The sequence below is a fragment of the Sander vitreus genome, chromosome 3, assembly GCF_031162955.1.
Source record: "Sander vitreus isolate 19-12246 chromosome 3, sanVit1, whole genome shotgun sequence".
NCBI classification, from domain to species: Eukaryota; Metazoa; Chordata; class Actinopteri; order Perciformes; family Percidae; genus Sander; species Sander vitreus.
Window position 1 is genome coordinate 15451134 of NC_135857.1, and position 25938 is coordinate 15477071.

General features: G+C 38.2%; 1 protein-coding gene across 1 annotated transcript; it reads left to right on the forward strand.

Moving 5' to 3' along the window:
* Window positions 1-2173: 2173 nt before the first annotated feature.
* On the forward strand, window positions 2174-25288 carry pde9ac (phosphodiesterase 9ac). The gene is made up of 17 exons (XM_078245251.1): window positions 2174-3072; window positions 3661-3738; window positions 4087-4130; window positions 4322-4376; window positions 4658-4728; window positions 4883-4970; window positions 5068-5146; window positions 5256-5330; window positions 5433-5519; window positions 5620-5724; window positions 5959-6041; window positions 6320-6476; window positions 6675-6788; window positions 7078-7182; window positions 7326-7454; window positions 7541-7636; window positions 25163-25288. The coding sequence occupies exons 1-17, from the start codon at window positions 2795-2797 to the stop codon at window positions 25286-25288; spliced, it is 1770 nt and encodes a 589-aa protein (XP_078101377.1). The 5' UTR covers window positions 2174-2794.
* The last annotated feature ends 650 nt before the right edge of the window (window positions 25289-25938 follow it).

A 25938-nucleotide genomic window follows, 5' to 3' on the forward strand; every position in this document is an offset into this window, starting at 1 on the left:
GTTATCTTCTTTTGTCATGATTTACTGTTTTTATAAGGCATTCACGGTACACTCAGCTGTTTCTGCACGAAATAACAGAAAAGAATATCTATATATCTAATATCTCCAGTATCTCTAATGGCTCATCAGGTTTGTCGATCAGGGCTTCGAGACAGAATCTTTGCGGGCGTTTGAGAAGGGAGAAGGAGGTCAACATGGGTTCCAGCTCCTCCTCCTATGCCCCTAAAACCATTTACCTGGATGTGGATGGGAAAGTGCAAAAGGTGGGTCTAATTCCAGTGAAAAGGCTGTATTTCTGGGTTTTTTGTTTATTAACATTGTAAAATTATGTACAGTCTCCCCTGTTTGTTACAAATATAACAAATATAAATAAATATATGCGGTGTGAAATGAGCTGGTTTGACTATATATATATATATATATATATATATATATATATATATATATATATATATATATATATATATATATATATATACAGTGTTGGGCAAGTTACTTCCAAAATGTAATACATTATAGATTACTAGTGGCTGTCATTTGAGAGCAATTAGTTATATTACAATATTACTGTCTCTGAATTGTAATGCGTTACACTACTTTTGCATTACTTTTGAGTTACTTTCACCAAAATAACAGGGGAAGTTTGTTTGGCAGCTAGCTTGTGAATTTCACCACCGGATCAATAAAGTCTCCTCTTTATCCACTTTAATACATCATAGATTATTCATATTTTGTATAATTAAAATAAATATGCAAAGTAACTAAAGCTATAAAAATACATAAGTAAAACGTACAATAGGCAAGTAGGAGAAAATGAAAATACTCAATTAAAAGTATGGCATTGTTGTAAAATGTTTGATTATAGCACTTAAATAAGAAATTCATGTTGTTTAGTTTAAAACACTCTAAAGGAAATGTTCAATTATAGTGTGATTAAAACTCACTATTTACATTATTTACAGTACTTGATTTACAGCTGATTTGGGAGAAGGTACACAACCTTATTTAACAGTAATTTAGTTTTATTGCGAACCGTCACAGGAAGTGCTTTTATTTTGAAGTAGGCTACACGGAAGTTGTCTGTTGTGTAGCCTACTCTTGCTAGCTTACTGAGATGCAGCATGTCCGTCAGGCTCAAGTTGTTCACTTTTTTGTTTGTAAAACTGTAAATGGTCACAGTAAAAGACAAGCGTTTTTGGTCGTCATTCGAAGCCATTCCACTACAGGCATAGTTACTCTCCACGGCTGATAAAATGCAATGATGTTTACGAGTAGCAAGCCTCAACATTAATTCCCGACATGTTTATATCTGTCAGCCGCTGACGTACCGTCACCTGTTGGGACATACATGCTGTCCGTACCGTCTCTGGTTCTGGCTCTGACCACGGGAACAGAAACAGGACAGCTCACTTCAACGCAGCGTAATAACTCCTGAAAATAATATCCATCTCGCAAATGTATCCGTCTCTGCAGTCATCTCAACCATCGTATACAGCGACAGGAAAATAATACAGCTTTTTTTTTCCTGTGAAGAAATGTGTCGCGGTGTTGGTGAATTCTTAAAAAAACAATGCACCACTAAATGTGGCGTTAAATGCGTTGTAACTCGCGTTACTGAGATTGTAACGAGTATAATATTACTGAAATGTAATTAGTAATGCGTTATATTACTGCGTTACAACAAAAAGGAATACATTACTGTAATTGCGTTACTTTTGTAACGCGTTACTCCCAACACTGTATATATATATATATATATATATATATATATATATATATATATATATATATATATATATTATCATATTGTATTTTTGCCAGCAAACTGGTCATATACTGTAAATAGGATTGGTAATAAATGCAAACAAATATAGATTTAATATGACCCAAAAATGTTGACTGTAAACCGTGAACAGTATCTTTAGGCATTAGGTATCTAACTGTAGTCAAATAAATCAATCAATGAAAAATACTTGAATTAATGTTTTGGCAATACATTCCAAAGTATGTTTAAATTCATGCAGTTGGGACTCATCCACTAAATTTACATTTTTATTTATTTAATTTTACAATAAGACATTGAGAATTTAATAATGGGTTTAATTATAAAACCAACTTTAAACAACACCTGTTGTTAACAGCTTACACACAGCAGCATTCTTTTCTGCTGCCTTACACCTCTGTTGTATATGAATGAAAATATGGATTTAGATTATTGCCTTACGCTTCATTTTATAGAAGCAGCAATTAAGCCAAAACACAGTGGTGATAAACAAAAGAAAAGAAAAAAACAGAATGCAAAATAAAGTGTAGCACTGATTTAGTTCATTGAGTTTTAGTCTTAACGGCAATCATTCAAACAGTCGTGGCAAATGGTGTAAGCCTCGAGTTTCATGTTTCTGCGTTGCAAACATGCTGCCAGATAAATGAAACACTTGTTGATCTGGTGATGCAGAGTGCTTCAAGTAGAGAGCTGGCGATGACACATGTCTGTTCAAGAGCCCCGAGCCCACAGCCTGAGGCTGAATGTTTGTCTGCTACACCTGCTCCCTTCAAGATGGGAGATCACAGTTTTTGCACGCAGTTTACACGCCCATTCTTTGCTATCAACCCTCCACAGACAGATTTTGTAATCTCTATGCATGTACTGTACTAAGTTTTATAAACTGGACTGGTTATATGACAGGCATGGATACTGTTGCTATCTTCAATAGCTCCATGAACACCAACACTCCAGCTGTCTTTTTCTTTCTCTCATTGGTCTCTCTGCTGACTGCTTACTCTATGTTCCCATATGTCAAAAACCACAGCAGCTGTCTGTGTGCAGGTGTGCCTTGTGAAACCATGTAGACACAGATTGCATTGTGTTGGATATGTGGGCCACAGAAGAGGGTTTCTCCTAAACATGCTACCACTACTATGTTCATCCAATGTACATAGTAGTGGTCTTCTGCCATCATTTCCATCACATGAATTTATACAAAATGCATTTACCTCACAGGTGGTGTTCAGTCGGCACTGCAGCCCCTGTGACATCAAGGAGCTTCTGTGTTCCTCATCTCACATTCCCAGGTTTGTTGTTTTGTTTTCTCACTGTTCAATTATTTTTTTCACATGTAGATCACACCACTCCCTATCTGGCTCTCTTGGTATACTTGAAAATGGCCCTTAAACCTTAGAACTATCACAAAGCAGCATAAAGCAGCCATGAACACGAGCATGTGCATGCAATAGGCAGGCAGACACACTGCATTAGCCATACACATCAAAGCAGACAATGATAAATGATAAATGTAATATGGAGTCGCCGTCTATCTTTAGTTCTGTTTTGCTTTTATTGAAGAAAGAAAATACATACATGCATTTTTCATCCATTTGGCCTTCTTTCTCTTTCATTCAGCAAGCCAAGCAAGTCTTTACTGACTCAACATACTGTAAGAAAAAACACATTCAAGGTCAAATGTACACAGTTTTTTGTAAAGCAAACATTCTGTGTATACACAATGTATGGATCATTTCTGTTTAACCCTAACACTATTTAACAGTCTCCCTGGGCAAAAAAAGTCCACATTTTCAAAAGACTTTCTAGTTTGAGAAAAAAATATTAAGGAGAGTGAATAAAACTCACTGTATATCTACTTAATTTTCCTCTCACTGCAGGAACACTGCCATCATGATGGTGGACCCAGAAGGAGCCTTGGTCTCCATAGATCCAACCATGCCCACCAACTCTCCAAAGTAACATACCAGAATTATCATATTGTTTTTGTATAGAAATCACATTTTTACATTTTACTTATGTCATCCTTTTTCTAAATGTATTTTCATTTTTACAAAAACTCTAAAAATCGAGGTCAAGATTTAAAGATTGTTTTACCTTGGAAACAGTAGCTAACAAAACAATCTCAGCATAGGGTTCTTTTAGTAGCTGCTACGGAGTTTTCTACACAACAGCTTCTTCAACAGCTACTTAATGAACGTTGTGGTCAGACTGATCAATATTTGGAAATAAGAACAATATGAAGAAATTATTAGGCTGATGCCATGAATTAGGAATAATTACTGCTCCACTGATTTTTTTCACAGCTTTCTGTATAAAGTTGTTCCTCTGTCTACTGGTCAACTTGGAGGTAAGCTATCAGCAACAGCTTCATTTCCCTTTCACGCTACACACACACTAACACACACACACACACACACACACACACACACACACATTCATGCATCAACAGCAACACATCTACTGTGAAAGTAACAATGAGCTTGAAAATACCAAACTTATTAACATAATGATTTATCAGGATTGCATTTATGTCTGCAGAGAAGGAGGACATGTTTCAGAACGTATTGTCCCAGGTGGCTGATCAGTTCAGCAGGTAACATCTCAGTTGTTTATATTATGTCATGGCTGAAGCCTGCCCCCCCAATCCCCTCACCCCCAAACACACACCCACCCTCTGACACATAACTCACATACCTGACACTAGGTACTTATGGTAATACGAGCTTCAACCCGTAGAGGCAAGTTAAATCAGTTCTTTCACCTTTGTCATTTATTTTTTAGGCCCCATTCCAGTTTTATTTTTTTCATTATGACCAATGGACCATGTGAAATATGTGTCAGTCTCTTATCATTTTCTATTTTTTCCTCTCACAGAGCCTTTCGCATCAACGAGTTGAAGACTGAGGTCACCAACAGGCTAGCAATGCTGGAGAAGAGAGTGGAATGTAAGTGGTTCATTTTATAGTAGGTAGTTTAAAGAAAAGAGTCCCCCAGAAAATTCTTTTCCAATGCAATACAACCTGAGATGTAAATAAAACATGAAATGCAGCTAAACTGCGCTGAAGCCAAACTGTGATACCTCTTGTCATCTTGCTTCAGTGGAGGGCTTGAAGGTGGTGGAGATTGAGAAGTGTAAAAATGATCTCAAAAAACTACGAGATGAGATGACTTCAAGAGGTGGTGGCAGGTTAGACATTAGACCATCTTACTCACAGATGTCAACAGAATCATGTTAAATTAATTTGAACTTAACTTTTTTGGGATGTCTTTCCTTTTAAATTCAGAGTAAACTGTCCATGCAAATACAACTTTGACGATGGGAAGAAGGTAACCCCTAGACGAGATGTCCCTAATTACCCAAAGGTATGTCCACTGGGACTATTACTTGCATTACTTTTGGACAAAGCTAATTTCATTGATCTCTACAGCCTCTTTTGAAGTTTTGATGGCGTTGTTTATTTGGCATATACAGTACACACTGTCTCAGGAGACTGTTGAGGCGCTCAAGAAGCCAACATTCGATGTCTGGCACTGGGAACATAACGAGGTTTGTTGGCATTGCTGCTCCAGAACTCAATAGGCCATTTCCTTTCTATGTTAGCCACGTGTCTGAGGTCTGAATGTGTTTTCCCTTCCTTTGTGACTGCAGATGCTAAGTTGTTTGGAATATATGTACCATGACTTGGGACTGGTGAAGGAATTCAACATGAACCCCATCACACTCAAACGCTGGCTGGTATAGTTAGAGCAATAAAGGGCATTACAAAACTGTTTTCAAATGGTACAAGGCTGGAAATATTTTTGGTTCAGTCGCTGAATGAATAATTCTCTTCTAGTTGGCGATTCAGGAGAACTACCGTAGCAACCCTTTCCACAACTTTCGCCACTGCTTCTGCGTTAGTCAGATGATGTATGGCATGATTCACCTCTGCAACCTACAGGTATGGTCCGTGTGTGTGTGTGTGTGTGTGTGTGTGTGTGTGTGTGTGTGTGTGTGTGTGTGTGTGTGTGTGTGTGTGTGTGTGTGTGTGTGTGTGTGTGTGTGTGTGTGTTACAAGTCGTTTTTTTGTTTGAAATACCGACCAAGACTAGACATTTTGCCATTTTTTTGACAATCTGTAATCATTTATACTTAAACACTTATATACTTATACATTTATATTTATGTTGTGCAGGAGAAGCTGACTCTCACAGATATGGGCATTCTAATGACAGCTGCAGTGTGTCATGACCTGGACCACCCTGGCTACAACAACACGTAAGACTCCCTATTCCGTCTGTAGGTGTGTTGAAAGATGTAGCACTGCAGATGCCCGTTGACCCCAGTATGTTTTGACATCATCTGCACAACACTTTTGTCAATGAACTGTGAAACTAGTTCAGCATGGAGAGAGTTCAGGTATGTAAACACACTGGTTCAGATTATCATGTTGTTTCTGGTTGGAGTTTTGGGTGGGCAAGGACCAATCTTTTCAGGGAAGCTTCATGGGAATATACTATCAATCCATCCATTCACCTTGGTCATCCATCTACCAGGTACCAAATCAATGCCCACACAGAGCTGGCAGTGCGCTACAATGACATATCTCCGCTGGAGAACCATCACTGTGCTGTGGCCTTCCAGATCCTTTCTCTTCCTGAGTGCAATATTTTTGCAAATGTGGATCCTGAGGCCTTCAAACAGATCCGACAGGTGAGATGCACATGTAAAACCCTCACTATTCATGACAAGCATGCTAGGTTTCATCTTAATCCTGCACAGTCTTGTAACATATTCACATATACATTATTGATTAATTCTTCTTCTGAAGACTATTCTGTTTTTTAAATGTGAGCAATTGTCATGTAACTATCTTCTAGCAGACTTTTGGTTTTGTTCTTATATTTCCAGACAATTATCACCCTCATTCTGGCCACCGACATGGCCAGACACGGGGAGATACTAGACTCCTTTAAGCAAAAAGTGGACAACTTTGATTTCACCAACGAAGAGCATGTGACATGTGTATGTATACATTATGCCTTATAAGATCATGTTGCAACTCCACCTGACATCAGCTGTTTACCGTACTGCACATGCAACACATGACCTAGCTGATGCCGGTCATGCAGGCCTTTAGCTGATGAGTGTGCTGTGATCAGCAGAGGCCAAATGGATTGTATTAGTGTAATTGGGAAAGTTGTCACAGAAATACCGTAGATGCTGTATGTGTGCTGATGATGAAAAGGCTTCTTTATCCTGTGTTTTTTTATGTGCTGCATGTATGTTTGTGTACATGTGCGTGTGTCTTCAGCTGAAGATGGTTTTAATCAAGTGCTGTGACATTTCCAACGAAGTGAGGCCAACTGAGGTAGCTGAGCCATGGGTGGACTGCCTACTGGAGGAGTACTTCATGCAGGTGACCTCAACTTAAGCTTTACGTAACATAACTCTTGGAAATCCATTATCAAAATCCATCATGTCAACTCAAGATGTAGACTTTTTTTTTTTACATTGTAATCAATAGCTAAATGACAATATTCCCACGGATGTGCTTCCCAGAGTGACAGGGAGAAGTCTGAGGGTCTCCCTGTGGCTCCCTTCATGGACAGAGATAAAGTCACCAAACCCACTGCTCAGATTGGATTCATCAAGTTTGTCCTCATCCCAATGTTTGAGACTGTCATGAAGGTAGGATCATGTGTTTGTACAGATGTGTTCCTTTACAAACACACTCACTGATTAACAAGTTTTGCTCTCACTGTGGTGTCCAACAGCTTTTCCCTCAGATTGAGGAGATCATGGTTCAACCTTTAAGAGACTCTCGTGACCACTATGAGGAGCTGAAACAGATTGATGATGCTATGACAGAGGTAGAACCTATTCTATGTTATTCTATTCCATTCTAATCATCTATCCATCTATCTATCTATCTATCTATCTATCTATCTATCTATCTATCTATCTATCTATCTATCTTTGTAACATAACATCAAAATGTAGGTGTTGAGTAGCAAAGCTAGAGTCTGTGATGGAGATGTGATATGAGCCAGATTGCTAACACATACACATACAAGCACACATGTATAGACACACACACACGCTATTCCAATGCATACACTTTCTCTGACCTCCTCTTATTTACCTGCCGTCTACTGTGGCTATTACATGTAATTGTCTGGATATTGTAAGACTGTAGTGAGAGTTGAAATATCAGTGTTTCTGTTAGTAAGAGATGTTTCACAATGTGAAAAAAATTGACAGGAAAAAATGATTATTTAAAGGAATAGTTTGATATTTTGGGAAATATGCTTATTTAATACACTTAGTGTAATATGTCTTGGCTCTCTATACTTTCTTGGCTCTGACCAGTTGCAGGCAAATCAAATCAAGTTCAATTTTATTTATATAGCCCAAAATTACAAATCACAAATTTGCCTCAAACGCTTTACAATCTGTAGAGCATACGACGCCCTCCAGCAGAGACTCCAGAAAGTTACTGGTCCCAGCCAAGAAATAACTGCCAGAAAGCAAATGAATATGGAGCACCTACGTGGGGATGGGGAGAAACAAAATAGATAAAGTAGAAAAAAAAAGAGAAATACTTTTGCATTCTCCCGAGAAACTTTTGCGTTCCATCAAAACTTTTTCAAGTTGGGATAAAAAAAAACAACACTGTGACCCCCCAGCGCTGGGGTTTCTGTTTTATGAACCTCTCCAACGGGTGTGTGTGTTCCATTGTTGTGGTTGTTTCCATGGTGCCGAACTGACCTAGAAGTACATTGACTTTTTTCTTCTTTTTTTTTTTCTCAACCTGAAAAAGTTTTTCAGGAGAACACAAAAAGTACAGTATTTATCTTTTTTTTTCTACAAATCTACTTCTTTCTCCCCCTATGGAGGGGCTCCATAAATAAGCGTATTTCCGAAAACGACAATTTTTTTTTTGCTCCATAAACAATGTCAGGAATAATTATTTGAATACAATACTTACTTTTTGGTTTTATCAAAATTAGAACAATATCAGAATATTACGTTTAGTTATTATGATATTTTTATGGCAACAATCATATAGCGAACATGTCATATTGTGACCTCAGGGGATGCAGGGAACAATGTTAGGAATAGGAATGGTTTGAGCCTGCACACACATGCAGCGATCACAATCAAAACCTTTCTAAATTAAATTTGGTTTGTAGTACACTGTCAGTCTAGCCTTGAAGGTACTCACGGTCATCAAAGTGTAAGGGTCTAAAAAAAAATGGCAGCAATACAGGTTTCCTGCTGTGAGGAGGAGGCAAGTAGAAAACAAATCCAAGTCAATCAACACAGTGTCATTTAAGCTTTTCACCTGGAGCTACCAAACACTCAATTATCAGTTATGAAATTTGTGTCACATGAGGTCTCGCACACACACACACACACACACACACACACACACACACACACACACACACACACAAACCCCTTGCTAACATAAAGGTGTGTCTTTTGTTCAATGAGGCACAGAAGAAAAAAACTGAAAATATGTCATTAGGCGGGAAGAAGAAGTAAGCTCTGCAGTGAGTGAGTGCAATGGTATCTGTGTAAGTTGCTTTTACTTACTTTACTGACTCCTTGGTTTTACTTTAGTGTTAGTGTCATGAGTGCGCTCTGTCCCTGCCTCTCTCTGGCCTCTCTGCACAGCAACTCTCCTCTGTTCTGAACTCTATCTACAAAAGCCACACCTTTAGGAATGTGCAGCACTTTCACCACTTTGGATTCGCCTTTTAAATTTGTTTATATTATTTTACTCACAAAAAGGAAAACCAAGGGGGTCATCCCATTTAGTCGGCTCAAGCTAAATTGGTTCAGCATGAGAAATTATTGGCAAGAGCGAGGCTGTATAGAAGTTAAACTGCCGACAAAGAAAAAAGTAAGAACAAAAAGTTCAATAGCTTAAAAGTAAGAAACATAAGCATATTTTTGATTCTTTTTGATTCCTGTAATGTCATCACAGAATACGTCTCCATTCATGTTGCTGTTGTCACAGCTGAAAACAAAGTGGTGAAGTTGTTGCTCATTTGTTTTCATCTTAAACACCATATGAGTACGTTCTGACTTTCCACACAGGGAGGCCAGTTCTCACTCACAGCTCTCTAAGGCAAGTTCAGTTCAATAGCCTTCATCTGTGGTGGAAGATGACCACCCAAATTGTTGGTGGTCAAGCTTGGTTTGTGCTGATAGGCACAGCTCTCTTGTTTTTAAACCTAGTTTTAGTTTCAGCTTTCCTCCTTAACACCGTGCTGTTTCTCTCTACCTAATCTAAGCTCTTTTTTCATTGCAGGGGTCTTCTTTTGTGATTACACTCAGGAAAGACTTTAAAACATGCGAGTGAGGCCTCGGTGAAGACGTTCGGCTGTGTTGGCGGATGGATCAGGATCAGAAGGGAGAGAAAAGAGACTGCTTGGCTACATAATGAACTAAACTTAGGCGTCAAGGTGGAATCTTGACCTTTGACTTAGACTTTTGCACTGGATGTAACAGAGAGCGACCTGCTGACCTCTTTGTATAGTATGGTGTTTATGTTGTTCTCTCTACTTACGTTTTTTATTTCATTTTATTTATTTACTTTATTTCATCTCAATAGTGAAGGACACATTTCTTCAAAAACAAAGCTACAGTATTTTAAGATTAATAACCATTAATTTAAAAAATATACATATATAATGGCTACAGAATAGTAATATTTTCCACAATTTTTCCACATAATTGATATTTTATTTATTGATTTTTTGATAGTTTTTTCCAAATTGTTTTTAGTAGAAGAATGAAATGCACCAAAGCTGAATGTTTTAACCTCACTGTAGCAATCCTTTTTTGATTGATCTGGTGCACCTTATTAAACCATCATAAATCTTTATTATCTTACATTCAACACTTTTCAATCAAATAAAGCCACATAGTGGCACATGTCCAAGGTGTTACACAATGTGTCCTAAAAAAGGATACATACTGTGAGTCCTTCTATATAAAGGTAAGACAACAAACATTTCCTAACGGAGTGTCTTCAGACTGTTTAAAGTCAGTCACTTTATCTAATAGAAAATATTTAAAAACAACAATTGTTGACCAAAGTTTGTTAGAGGAAAAGTTTACAGTAAAATACACTTGGATAATTTAAATAAGCCTGATATGAACTTTACAATGATCACACATAGTGAAGCAAGTTGTCTTTGAGTTGAAGCATTGGTAAAGTGAAAAAATGACCTGCTGACTGAGCACTTCAAAAAGGGAAAATATCTGTTAAAATGCTGTAATTATTACACAACTAATGGACATAAATTACCCCCTCATTTGTGCTTTTTATATCTCTCACGTGACTTGTTACGTATCACTGTGGATCAAATTTCCTTCCTGACCTTGGAAATAGTAGTTTGACAAAATAATCTCAACTAACTCTCTCTGGAGCTTTCAGTCGTATCACACAATCTTCATCACCAGATGGCTTAGATGTCATGAGAATGTTTCTGTTGCCATGCGAGCTCAGTAGCTGTTATGATTTCATCCATTGCACTTTTCATCCATTTTGAAATGCTCAATGCTTGCTTGTCAGCAGATCCATCATCATTACAATGAAGCAACCTCTTGTCTCTGACAAAGAGAATGTGATATCCAGATCCGGGAAAAAGTTACATAATAACTCTGTAGTTAAGATTGTATTGTCATATTACTGTTGATTACTAGCTGTTACTGCATAGAGGTCACAGCACACCACAGCAAGTGCATATTTCGATCAATGTGGTAACATTTCACATTTTTGGATTTAGTTAATAACTTCACCTGAAAAAAAGACTAATTTCTGTTGTTTCACATCCTCACTCACTTCCTCTCCCTTTTGACATAAGACTGGTGCTTTATACGACCCCACCTGTAACAATGCATGATCTATACATACTTTATCGTCCCATTTTAGACTTAAGGGCTAGAAACGTGTTGAAATATGACTAGTTATCCAGTTCTGTACCACCCAAAGGTGCCACTTATCTCAGCCCGCTCCACGCCCCCCCCCCTCTCTCTCTCTCTCTCTCTCTCTCTCTCTCTCTTTCTCTCTCCACAGCTTCCCTTTGAGTCATATCAGACCTGGGTGGTTTTCCTCCAGCTACTCCACAGTGATTTTATTACTGTGTTATAACATGTTGCCAATAACTCCAGAGCAATTATTGCCTCACCTGTTGGCCTCACCTCACACACACTGAAAACCACCTGCATAACTCTGATGAAATCATATTAATAACACAGAGTAGCACACAATATGAATCACCAAAGACTATTTGTTTGTGCATGTCAAAATTAGGTAGGATAATTAATAAACGTCAATTTCACTCCTCCAGTCTGTAGCTTAATTTAATTAATATCACTATTTATTCACATGTTGATGGTCTATGTTGAATTAACATGACTGTTTGTGTGCGTACATCTGCAATACATGTAAGTTGACGATCTAAAAGCAATAAAAAACTGTAGACCACATGTTTGTGTTGCAGTTGAGATGTGAGAAAGTGAGTAAACATATTTGAGTGTGAATGTTTGAATGAGTGTAATTATGCATCGCCTTCTTCACATAGCATGACAGAGTGTATTGACATTCACATTCATTCATGCAGGAATGCTCTGATTAAACAACATGCTGTCTTACCATAAAAAAGAAAACTGCACAGTGTATGCTGCTGCATGGCCAATGATTTAAGTCATAAATAGTCATGAATAAAAGGAGTTTCTTTGTGACAAGTTGAAACAATATGTGCATTACCTTTATTATATTTTAGTGTCTCTTCAGGGTTCTTGCACTATTTTTAAAGTAAAATGTAATGCTTTTTAAGACCTTTTTAAGGCCACCACAAATATAGTTTAAGACCTAAACATTTTGGAAAAAAATGTTTGATAAGAAAGAGAATGTATTGAGTCATTAATAAGATTATTAACTAACTCAATAGCTTAATAATGTCCTTATAGCATCCTCAAAAACAAAAATTATACAAGTAGAATCGAAAAGGCAATCTGACTGGTCAACAAGACATGTAGACCGTGCTCAAATCAGCATGACAGCCAATACATCTGTGATGACAGCACACCAGGTTCATCACTTAAAATGTTACATCGCCATTTTCATGTCAACATCACAGAATTAAATCAAAAACTCTTTTTGAAACATTTGTATTCATGAAAACAAATCAGGAACCACAGTGGAACACACCGAAACTCTCCAACATATTTAAATAAAGTGATTCGCTTTAAACAACTCACGCTCTGAAGTTAACTGTTACTGGAAATGTTTGGATCACATCAGCTGTGCCGCTGACAGGGTGCTATATTAATAGCTAAACATGTGAATTTCGCAGACGTACAGGAGCTAAATCTGTCAATGGAAAAAAAAAAAAATTCTGCAGATATCTTAGTTACACCACAATGGGATAGCAAAGCAGTTTTGTGTAAATATGTGGGCTATTTATTTGGTTTGAAAAATCCCACGATCTCTACAAAGCTAACTTTTATTTTGTTGTATAATCTTGTCGGCTTACCGTGTGAAGAATCCACAACACCTCTGCCCTTTGAGTTTCTGGCGGCGACACAAAACCACTCAAAGCCGCCAGTTGAGAAGCAGCGAGGGAGTCTGAATTTTTTGTTCCGCTTCGTTCTGCTGCTAGCTAGCTAACGTAACTCCTAAAAATGCTGCAAGGCCTCATCTCTAAAAAACTACAAATGGCTACGAAGGTGAGGTAACCAAAGACACATTAGGCGATTTACGGTAGACCATCCGCGACAAATTACCCCATCATCTTAAAAACACGGTCAGCTAATTTAAAACCTACAGCAACTTTACAGTAAATTTAAGACATTTTATGACCTTAATTTCACAACATTTTATTTAAGACATTTTAAGACTTTTTGATTTGATTTTATTAGGATCCCCATTAGCTGATGCAGAATATCAGCTACTCTTAATAATAATTATAATAATAATAATAATTTTTAAGGACCGCGGGAACCCTGCTCTTGCAAAAGGTTTTTTTAAATTCCTAATTTGATCTGATTTTATTAGTTCAGCAAGATTAGTGCAGATTTTCTTTTGCCCCCCACGCCCATAATCTGCTCACATTTCAGTTTATCAAAAGACGAATCACTCCCACCCGGCACGAAAAGTCATTCAGTAGACTGTTAGATGTGTCCAACACTAATAAGAATAACTGATATCTAAAACCCTTTTGTCATTTTTTTTGCCTTTAGGCTGGGTGTCACATCATGTTTAACTGCCACAATACTTCAACGGGCCTTTTTGTTGATGCAAAAGTGAATACTGTAGCTATTACAAAAGCACCTCGATGGCGGTCAAACAAGTGTTTCATTTTTCTTTCACTAGGCTTGCACAATAATTGACCTTAGTATGAAAAGGAAGGTGTGGTATTTTTGCAGTGACATTTAATCAGGGGTTTGGCACAAGATCAATGCAAATTCAGTATTATAGTAATATAAAAGGTAGGTTTACCAAAAGAAATTGAGATGAACGGCAAAACTTGACTTAGAGGGTCGATTTTGCAAACAGCTCATAACTATGAGAGGCCAAAATTGAATACTTGACTTGCACATACAGTATATATATATATACAATATATATATACTGGTACTAAACACTTGCACATGCATGCATGCATACTCTCAATAATATACATACATACATACACATGCATGCATGCATAACATAAGAATGTGTATGAGTATGAGGGTATATGAGTGTGAGTATATGAGTATGTGTGTATGTAGAAGATGTGTTGAAAACATAATGCATCATGATGTATTTTCATTACATACATTTGTCATTAAGGCATCATTTAGCTGATGCTTTTTTTCTTAATCAGGGATTTTCTTACAAATTTCTGGAACTAACAAATAAATAAGATTTATTTTTGATGCATATAATTTTGGTCATGTATTTTGATGATTAGTCATCATTTTCACATTTTGTTGCTACTAAAGAGGCCAGTTGCTACTGTAGTGGCACACATTCACATTATACTGGCATTTCCATTGGCTAATAGGAGAAATAATGTCTGAGCACTGCAATGTAGCAATACAAACCTACTGGCAAGGATATTGTTCCTGAAAGAAATAAACTGGTGCCATCTGGGTCTTACGACAGTGTTCCCTGATCAGCTCCATCTGGGTCTTTTTTGACCCTACCACTTGGGGGCGACAAAGTTAGAAATGTTCAAATCCTACATAGGCTTTAATCTTTATTTTCTTCTGGTGTCCCTGAGAGCTCTGTTAATTTATTTTCAGTTCAAGGTTTTCTACAATTTCCCTCACAGTGGCATTATGTTTGTTTGATTTAATGAATGGACCAACACTGGAAATCCCTTGCAAAACCTTGCACTCTTATTAGAGGCTGTCAAAAGTTATGTGCATTTCCATTTGCACAGATGCACATTCTTTATATGAATTGTGCAGGCACCACCCACAGCCGGTTTATCAGGCAATAGGCAGGTGAGAAGACGTATCCAGTAATATTGATCAAAGTTGATAAAATATTCAGTTTGCACAGCAGCACAGAGAAGAGAGAAACATATCCACCGCTGTGCAATGAGCCTGTTTTCACTTGGCCACAGTATAGGCAGTCATATGTCAATGGGCATAGAAATGGTTTGTGCTTACTGTAATGCAAACCCTTTCTCTCGTTTGTTCTATCGTTCAAAAGGCATCTTGGAACAATCTCTGAAAAGCTGTTTTACATTCATGTGTGTTCTACATAATTCTCATTTAAAGAGACATATTTACAGGTGTAGTTAAGACTTTTGGCCATAACTAAGAAAAATGTCAATCTCTATTTTCCCCTTTCCTTCTATTTTTTCTTCTTTTTCTTACTTTCCCAGGTCAAAACGCACTGTGGAGAATTCCACCCAGCATGCAGTCTTCCAGGGGTGTGTGTGTGTGTGTGTGTGTGTGTGTGTGTGTGTGTGTGTGTGTGTGTGTGTGTGTGTGTGTGCGTGTGCGCGCGTGTGTGTGTGTGTGTGTTCTTTCCAAAATTGAAGTCTCGCAGCTGGAAGCCGTGGATTATCCATGGCCTAGTTTCACGTGAAACTGGGTAAAATACAAAACACATGCCGTGGAATAAATTCTGACTGCACTACTACCTAGCTCTTTTATTACCTTACTGTCCATTAATCTGTTCTTCATTATGTACTTCCAGCTTTTTACACGTCTCTAAATGAACTGAATGTCTAAGCTGTAGGATTCTCTACCAAGTCTATGTAAACACATGCGACTCTCCATTTATCTTTTGTCGGACCGCAGATTAGACTGTGGCGTTGGTCAGGGGAACGCGTCAGCCACACAGGCTTTTCTCTGCTGACCAGACAACAGCGAAGCACAGGCCTGTTTTATGTAAGCAAACACGCACGCAGACAAAGCCATGCTTGTGGGAGAGAGGCAGTTAAGTCATCAGAGATGTCCCATTCCCCTGACTCCCACATTCACAAGAATGTCCAGCTCCTTGTTTGGACTGTGAGGACACAAGCTAGATTTACTTAACACAGTTACATCCCTGACAAGAATGGCAAGATAGTCAAAGGTCAGAAGCGTAAATCAATCCTAACTTCAGGTCCTGCATTTTGGTGTCAGGACTGCTTAGTAGCAGAGGAAATAAAGATGGTCTAAATCTCAGCTCCAATACAAAAATGTTTTTCCTCTTCTGAAAAACTATCCACTGTGGCAGTGACTCTGAAAATAACTGGCCCTTCATTTCAAAAGTCCCCTTCTATCCTTCCTTAAAATGTCCTTGTTAATGTATTTGGTCTAAGAATAACTCAATCCAAAAACTCACAAGTTGATTTAACAGCTAAACTTTTTTTACAAGGTAGGAAGACCTCACACACTCAGCCACAGGGCTCTGACACACCTGCACTACATCCTGACAAAACAGGTCTTAGACTTAATGTTTCCGTGAGGTGCTATCAAGCAGAATATGATAGTATCACCTTTTACATTTGAGTGAGCAATAGAAGGCTTCCTACACTTAAATCCATTGCACAATATTTAAAAAATAATGTTGGTGTTTGTTTACAATCCTGAACACACACTATGTGTATTGCCAAATGTATAAAAAAAAAAAACAGCTCAAATAGTAGTTATTACTTGCATACCAGCATGTTTAGTTAGTATCACTCACTTTCTCAGGCTTGACGTGACATTAGTTACTTCTGCTGTGGTGATACATGTCAGAGAATGGCTGTACCTAAGCCTGTGTTTTTCCTGAAGTGTGTTGTTTTTGGTTAGTATTAAGCAAGAAGATGAACTTTATACAGATTTTGTAATTCATGCTTTGTCAACAAAATAGACATAAAATATCCACCTAATTTATTTAATTTTTACCAAACTACAATGTTTTATAATTCTCTGTCAGAGGCAGTGTTGCAATTAATTATATATATATATATATTATGTTATGATTCTTGTATATATATATTAGGGCTGTCAAAACAACGCGTTAATTTCGATTAATTAATCTGAGAACTCGTTAAAAAAAAACAACGCAGATTAATCCATTCCATATTGACGTTTGACCCGGAGCCATTCTAGCCACCATTGGACTGTAAAATGAAGGAGGGAGACGAGAATGTGCTGCCTGGATTATTAATTGGAACATTTACTTGTAAAAATCTTCTTCCTGCCAACCCTGGCTACCGAAATCTGGTGCCACCGATATGTCTGCGCTTCTCTCTGATGCTCTGAAACACAAACACCGCTGCACATGACGCTAGTTAACACTATACTCGACAGCCCCCAACGTTAGCCTACCGCTAGCTAGTAGCTGGATTAAACACGGTTAACATGCTGACAGCTAACGCTAAACGGTGTAAAGTTTGACTGTGTTTTACTGTTCAATGAAACTGGTAAACTACAGCCTCGTGGTGCTTTTGAAGTTATTGTAAATGTCCTTTTCCCATCTGATGGTTCAACAGCAATTTACTACTGAAATTAGTTATTGTTATTGTTATACATTATTATTAAATAATTTCATTTTGACCATATGGCCTTAGCAATAAACAAGCCGTTCTTTGATGTCACCAACTGTTGTTTAGTACCCTTTTTTTTTTCTTTTCTTTTTTTACTTTCTTAAAAAGTATCGGTTCAGGCACCGTTAATTATGTATGTGATTAATTTTGATTAATTAATCACAGAGTATGTAATTAATTAGATTACATTTTTTAATCGATTGACAGCCCTAATATATATATATCGTTTTATATGCATACTTATTTACTTTTTCGGCGAGAAATAGGAACAGATTGGAGCTCACTGGTTAAAGCCAAATAATAAAAGCATGCACACAACAGACATTGGGACATGGAAAGATATTTGTTTTTCACAAGCTGCCATGGCTGTTGGGTAACTTGTGTGACATATTTTCTTCAACTTTGACTTTATTAAACAAAATATTGCAGTCACATTCCCTGTGGGTATTTCTTCATACTTTAACATTTTGTATGTGTTGAAATAGGATCAATTATGTTATATTTACTATCTACAGTCTTTCTTTAGTTTAACTCTGCACCCATTAAAAAAAGGCCGCCTTAATGTTTCCCCTCATTTACAATTTACAGCCTTCCAAAAACAGACATTTTACTGGTTTTCTGTTTTTCTCAGGATAAGCAGTTAAATGTAAAGTTCCCCCCTTCCAAATAGAGCACCAGACAAGCAGAAATGAATAATGTGGATTCAACCACACAATCAGATCAAGTAGTTACTACTATTATAAATAATTACAAATATGTTGAATAATTAATACTTTCATGGAGTGCTGATGGATTTGGTTGGTTTGGTTATCTGATTCTGACACATTTACTCAGTATGTCAAGAGAGAAACATTGAGCCCAGTCTGGCAGCTGACAGTTAGAACAGCTTATCCCAGAGCAGGAAAGAGGCCTGACAGTTCGCTGAGGGAGAGGCCCGCACCAGTTTGTTTACAGCGTGATAATCTGGAGCAGGCATCTTGATTGTGTGCTGGCAGAACATCAGCGGTCATGCCGTGACTACCGGGCCACACGGCAATTACACTGGCCTCTTATCTGTATGTATAGCAGGCCTATGACAGATGGACATATGGAGTATGGTTACAAAGTCTTCCCTTAGTAAGCTCAAGTCTGGGTAATAGCATGGGACTGGAGTGGAACTAGGTTAGGGTTTGCTTTACGGTGATGCTAATCACTATTAAAAGGATGATTCTCTGAGCTTTTCATTTTTATAATGGTGTTGACAACTGCTCTTTGATATTGTTCCCAAATATACTTTGGTTTTTGAAAGGCCTGTAACATGGTAACAGCTTTCCTTTAGAAATGACTGTATTAGTGTCCATTCCTTATTAAATGGGCGCAACAACACAAACCTAGCCTGGGAACCAGATGAATCTGAGATTTAAAGTTTTATTTGCTCTGGCAGATGTGTCTGGTCCCCCTACGGTTTCTAGATTTTCCTCCTTAAAGCATAACTCTCACCAAAATGCAACCTAGGGTCTTTTTGTGAATGTACCCGAGTCAAACTTTCGTTTAAAAACATATTTAGGACGGAATCGCCACTTTTAAGATTTACCGTACTTTCGTTTTTCGGTCAAATGGCCTTTTGAATGGGAGTGCTAGGGGCACTGTTATGCTAGCCTCAAAATAGCTATTTTTAAAACACTAAGAAGGCTCGACACAACATGAAACTTTGCTCGAAGTAGCACCAGGGGCTCTACACATGAACGCAAGCATTGAGAACATTGTTTGTGTACCCAGAGTTTACTAAAAAGAAAAGTTTTGAGCAACCTAGCGTAAAGAAGAGTGCCATTAAGGCATTCTCGAAACCAACCAAGATGGCTGCAGCTGACGTGGAACTTTCTGTGAAGTATTATTTTCAAATTATGATGGCAAAAACGGCAACACTCGTTTACAGACATGTTGATGCTAGACCATCACAGCTCATCTCTGCACAATATTTCATTGCTCTGAATTAGTTGTAGGTCTATTAAATTGCGTCCAGAGACATTTGCCCCTTGGAAATCAAAAACTAACTGAGAGATGGCAGACTAACATGCATTTGCGAGTTAGTCTGGCGATGTCAGGCTAACACATAGCTGGGGTTGGCAACTTGGGGGCAGCAGAAACCAGCTGCAAACACAACACTGACGTAGTATCACCTTTTATGTTGCTATGATGAACTTGTTAGCAAACAGTTGCTATTGGATACAGATATGGAGCAACATCAGCATTCATTTGAAATTGTGTTTCTGGCCACATGAAGAATGTAACTCCAATATTGACTTTCCATTTAACTTTTGGTCTACCCACTACTGCAGGGATTATCTGGCTCTTAAACTGCTAAATGCTTCAGTATGTTCACCAGCTAGTTGCTAACTTTGTCTGTCTGTCATTTGGGGCTAAACACGTAGTGTACAGTTAGTTTTTAGAGCTTTGTTGCTGGAATCAGCTGTCTGAAAGCAACTGAAGGGAGCTGTCTTAGTACACACTTGCTCAGCAGTCAAATGCTCTTGTTTCTGTTGGCATTAGTGGTAGACAGCTTCAAGTCCATATTGTGTCATGTTGGCAGTCAGAATTCCCTTTGCGCTATTGTTCACAACCAACTCAGAGCCATTCACAGCCCACGGTGTAGTTCAGCTCAGTCCTGCTGATTAGCATTGTTGGCTCAAACTGGCTGTCTCTTTAACTTTTTGCCTTTTCTCATCCATGATTTGGTAGAACCAATTCCCTTAAACTGCAGTCCTTTCTTTAAACCAATCACAACCGTCCAAAGCCCCCTGAAGTGGACATAGCAAAAGGGAAGGGAGATGCACCGGATGTCAGGCTCTATCCCAGCAATGTACATCCGTTGAGCCAGACTGTACTACAACAAATGCACGAGTATAAGCATAAATTCCATGTGACATTACTTTTCCGCTACAGTAGCACGCACAGCTGAACATATTGTAACCACAGCTTGCAGATATTTAGTAAATGAACTGTTTCCCAAAAGAAATATGAACACGTATTGTGCATATAAAAGGATTTTTAATTGCCATGGAAACTTTGTTTAGTGATTCACCTCTAAATGACTCCCAGTAACCTTATTAAATGCCCCCCACAGAGAATTAGCAATAATTTCTACAATAACCCCAGAAGGCCAACAGCCAAGAGTTTCATTAATTAAATGCCAAGGAGCTCTTCCCTGCATCCTTAACAGATGTTTTCTGAGTCATGTGCTTCCTCAGAACCAAGACTTTAATCAACTCCATCTGATAAAGGGAGAGTTGCTTGAGATTCTTGGCCAACTATCATCTACCTTAAAACTCATTTTCCCACCAATAATACATTCAGGTTATAGCTTTGCTTTCCATTAAAGGCTTTTGAAGATGGATGTATTTATGTTTGTTAATTAAGGTTTGCCAGATGTGTACGCACAGGCAGCATGAAACTTCTTGTGTTCTATAATTACCACGAACGGTAGATGCTCAAAATATTTGTATAGGAATTTTCTAGAAAGAAAGAGAGAGGTAGCTCCACCTCAGCTATTAGATCATAACAGCTTTGACCTCCCATAAAGGGGAGAGATAAATGATACGTTCCTCCGCCTGTGTTTAAAGTGGGATTGTCTTTCATCTCGTGTTGGGACTCTGCCAGGAAAGATTCTCACTGTGGGGTTTAATGCTCCAACCTATAAGCCCAAACATGTTTATTTATTTTGACAATTCAAAAGAATCTTTTTTTCTGTTCTGTATGTCCCACTCTTTTGTCCCCCCTCTCTCTCTGTCATTAACTTTATGGGAATTCCCATGGAATTTTTTCAAAGTATGAGAGATTGTGTGGCATGTTTTTCTTGGAGAGGCAGGGGTTAAATTATCCTTTCTCTGTTATTTGACTGTGTTTTTCCTCTGAACTGTGCCCCTGTTTGGGATGACACATGAACATCTGGATGCCACTCTCGCAGTGAGTAATTCTAAGTAATGTAGAATAATTTAACAGCATCCAAATATTTGTTTACTTTCCGATTGATAATGATGTAACAATTAACATTTTATAAGAGAGATTAAATCTGTAACAGTGCATCATATTTTATAAACTGATCACAAGTTATATGTAAAATCTTAATCTGTAAAGTAACCAGTAACTATAAATCTGTGTTTAGAATATGTTCACTGCTTTACCTCGCCCTCAAACAGCCCTTTCCTTCCCCCTCTCTCTCTGTCAGTCCCCCTTTACAAAAGTTCTTCTTCTGTATAATCTGGCTCATAAAGATATCCTCTTCTCTCCACAGTGAACGGTATTTCGTCATCACTGTCATTATTTTTATTTTCTTGAATTTGTTTTTTCTTCCATAAACTGCTGAAAGTCTGACCCAAACAGCTGATATGCAGCATAATACAGTGTGTGGCACAGTTGCATAAATGTAATGCCAAAGAAAAGGGCTGTCCCACGGCCAGATAAAGCGGTGAACTGATATTGTTCTTTTTATGAGGGCCTTTTTTTAGTGGCTAAAATACGTTTTTTACTGCTTCCCCCATCAACAGCAGTACATTGCTTAGCTTCTGTGTCTGTTTCTCCAAACTGGGGGGTGCCGACCGCCATCTACTGAAGTATTACACTAACTATGGATAAGTACCCCATACAACCCACTCCAAAATATGAGAACTATCCCTTTAAGTTTTCCCCTGGGTATGATCTGTCCTATAAAACTTGCCTTGATTCTCGTTTTTTGTTTCCCCACCATTATCCAACTTTTCTCTCCCTTACTGTCTTTTCCTCCATGTGAGCCTGTGCTCTAAAAGGGTTACTGTGGCCCCAGAGCCCCATATGTGTAAGGGGATATCTCCTCAGTCCGCCTACAGCAGGGAGCTCACTGAGCAACTGCACACTGTAAGCAAAGCAGTTAGAGTGAAGAAAAGAAAGGGAAGCAAACACATGAAAATATCATCAGAGGACTGGAAAGCAGCTTGAATTCAGCTCCTGCAATCCTTATGTAAATACTGTACACATTCTCAAAGAGTGTGCACACACACACACACACACACACACACACACACACACACACACACACACACACACACACACAAACACTTCTGGCATTGGTCAGGAAGTGAGATCAACTTGAAGATCAATCACAGAGCTTGGCTCTCCTTCACTCGTTGATCTTATTCTGCAGCGCTGCATAGGTGAAACATTATCAGCTTGTTGGTTTTGGAGGCTTTCTGATTACCTCTGAATACTTTCTTTAAGCAAACCATTATGGAGGAAAATATTGCGTCTTTTCAGGGAGTATTAGGGGTATTACTGCTTGGCTGCATGTGATGGCGATCAACCCACAATGCAAATATTGTTTTTCTCTATCTGGAGTTTTCAATCCCTGCTATGAAAGCAAAGGGTACTGCATTTATTTAAAATATGAAAAACCTGATGAGATGCAGAGGAGCCAGACTTTTTGTTCAGTTCAATGGTGAAAAATGCTGTTTTGATTAAAAGCTCTATCTGGGTGGCACAAATCCCCTGTCAAACGCAAGCATTTTCAGCTAACTTTGTGCAAGTCCACACGCATGCACGCATGCACATGCACACACACACACACACACACACACACACACACACACACACACACACACACACTCACACGTATTTCCACCCTTATCAAGGGTGGAAATACTTCACATTTCTAACAGTAAAAGTGGAAGTGCATGTGTGTATGTTTGCAGAAGTTGAGGATTATTTTACAACAATGTCACCCGGTAGTATGACTAAAAATTAGATCAACGTTGTTGTTCTTTATGAATATTCTAATTTGATGCTGCTTTCTAATTCTACATGGTATATTCCTTGAATATTACATAATATGATGGTATTCTTTACTGTATTTATTATGATTCTTTTGTGATCATTTTACATTTTTACGGTAGTCTAATGTTTTTTTAGTAATTGCCACTGTTCATCATGTCATTCCATTATACACACTGTTATAATTTTTCTGAGTCATATCTCTGTAATTCTGTATATCTGTCTCCCCCCCCAACCGGTCGATGCAGAAGGCAACCCACTTAGAGCCAGGGTCTGCCTGAGGTTTCTGCCTGATAAAAGGAAGTTTTTCCCTGCCACTGTGGCACCAAATGCTTGCTCTTGGGGGGAATTGTCGGGGGAATTGTTGGGTCTCTGTAAATTATAGAATGTGGTCTATACCTACTCTATCTTTAAAGTGTTCTAAAATAAATTCTGTTGTGATTTGACACAATAAATAAAATTGAATTGAATCGAATTGAATGTTGTACAATAATGGTGCCACAATCATTGTCCTCTTTATGTCTCTCTAAATGGATGTACGAATGTAACAGAAATAAAAGACATCTTACTCTTTATCTCCATCATAAAGAGAGAGAGATCTTAATAATCGCTCTTTTATAGACACAATGCGTCACTTTTACTGTTACAAAAGGGACAAGGTACAAATTGGTTTTGTTATTTCACAACTTTAGGAGGATGTCAAGATTACAGGTGTTCAGATCAGGACACGTCTGCAGCTGTGTTGTTAGAATGAAAAATCAAACACATAAGAGAGTCGACAGGTGACTGACCAGACAAGACTGCGGTGTCTGTTTCACAGGTTTTGCCTTTAGGAATGCAAACAGCTTCTCTGCATTTCAGCTGGAACATTCAAGAAATATTTCAGAACATGCTACAATTGGGATAAAGACAGTACTAAGGACATTAAGTAAAAAGTGAAAGGAATATGATTACATTTAAATTATATTATATTATGACTAAATGATAGATGTCGTAATCAGTAATAATACTCAGGGTTCTGAGGATTATATTACATTCTCTGCTCTGGCCCACTGACACTGACATGGTTAACCATACACTGCTCATTAAGTTTGGAAATTACCGCTAGACAATGCAATTGCTAGTTAATCATAAACGCCCTCTGTACACTGCAGCTTGTGTCTGTCTTTGCTATCCCATGTGTTAGTATATGTAAACAGCCTCGCAGAGCTACTGCACTTTGGACTCCTGTGTGTGAGGATACAGTACGGAAATTCAGGGTGGAGAAGGTCTAACAAGGAAGCACATGATTTTGAATGAAGCTCCAAAGATTGTTGTTGTTCCTGAAGGGTGAAGCTACATTTACATGTTGGCTGACAGCGATTAATGATGACGTGTATCCCATCACCTATTCGCCCAAACTTTAGTCTTGCAGCTATTTAAATCTAACTAAGATGTAGCCTGAGAGTGAGAGAGGGTGTTTGCCTGACATCCACTCCCCTAGTCTATCAGAGTCCAGGGCCCCATTTGCTTTGCTAGGCCCATCTAACAATGTTTGCTCTGCTTTAAAGCATCTCTGTTTGCTTTCCCCTTCAGTGGAGGGACCACCTCTTGGTCTCAGCAGCACTCAAGTCCTGCCACATTTGGGGTCACCAGCTTGGGGCCCACCCAGAATGCAATGCGTCAGCCGACAGAGATAACACAACTGTTCAGGTGGTTTAGCACAGGATTGTTACCCTACCTTTTTGCAAACACACACACACACACACACACACACACACACACACACACACACACACACACACACACACACACACACACACACACACACACACACACACACACACACACAGTGGTAATCTACCATTTGATGTGGCTCTGTGGCTCTGGCAGCTCTTACCTCAGGTCTGTCAAGCTTTCCCTTGAGGACATCATAAAATTCAATAATATGTCAGGAGAATAAAGGAGTGACTGTACTTTTTCCTTCACCTGGGACCTGCAAATCAAACATATGTTGTCATCAAAGGTGGTAATTAACTGATAGATTTATTTCAGAAGGTATCGCAACTGAATTCCTAAATAAAAAGGGTGTCAGAGAGAGTAAATACAAAACAACCGAGAATAAAAAAAATAAATAAAAGTGAGCTCACAAAAGAAAATTGTACCTTATCTTTATTTTTATACAACTTTTGTTCTTAAAACTGGTTATTATCCCGTTAAAGTTACAGGTTAATATAATCTGCATCTTTGTTTTTCTCATGAGCCTGTAGGCAGTTAACTGTAGTACTGATTTACACAGTAATAGTCTCAATTTTACACAAATGTGATGCCACAAGGATGTAATAAAGTAATGTATTCAATGAATTCCTTCA

Coding starts and splice junctions, on each gene's coding strand:
- pde9ac (XM_078245251.1), top strand. CDS start 2,795: ATGTCAAAAACCACAGCAGCTGTCTGTGTGCAGGTGTGCCTTGTGAAA. Junction 6,789..7,077: donor ACGAAGAGCATGTGACATGT/GTATGTATACAT, acceptor GTGTGTCTTCAG/CTGAAGATGGTTTTAATCAA. Junction 7,183..7,325: donor TGGAGGAGTACTTCATGCAG/GTGACCTCAACT, acceptor TGTGCTTCCCAG/AGTGACAGGGAGAAGTCTGA.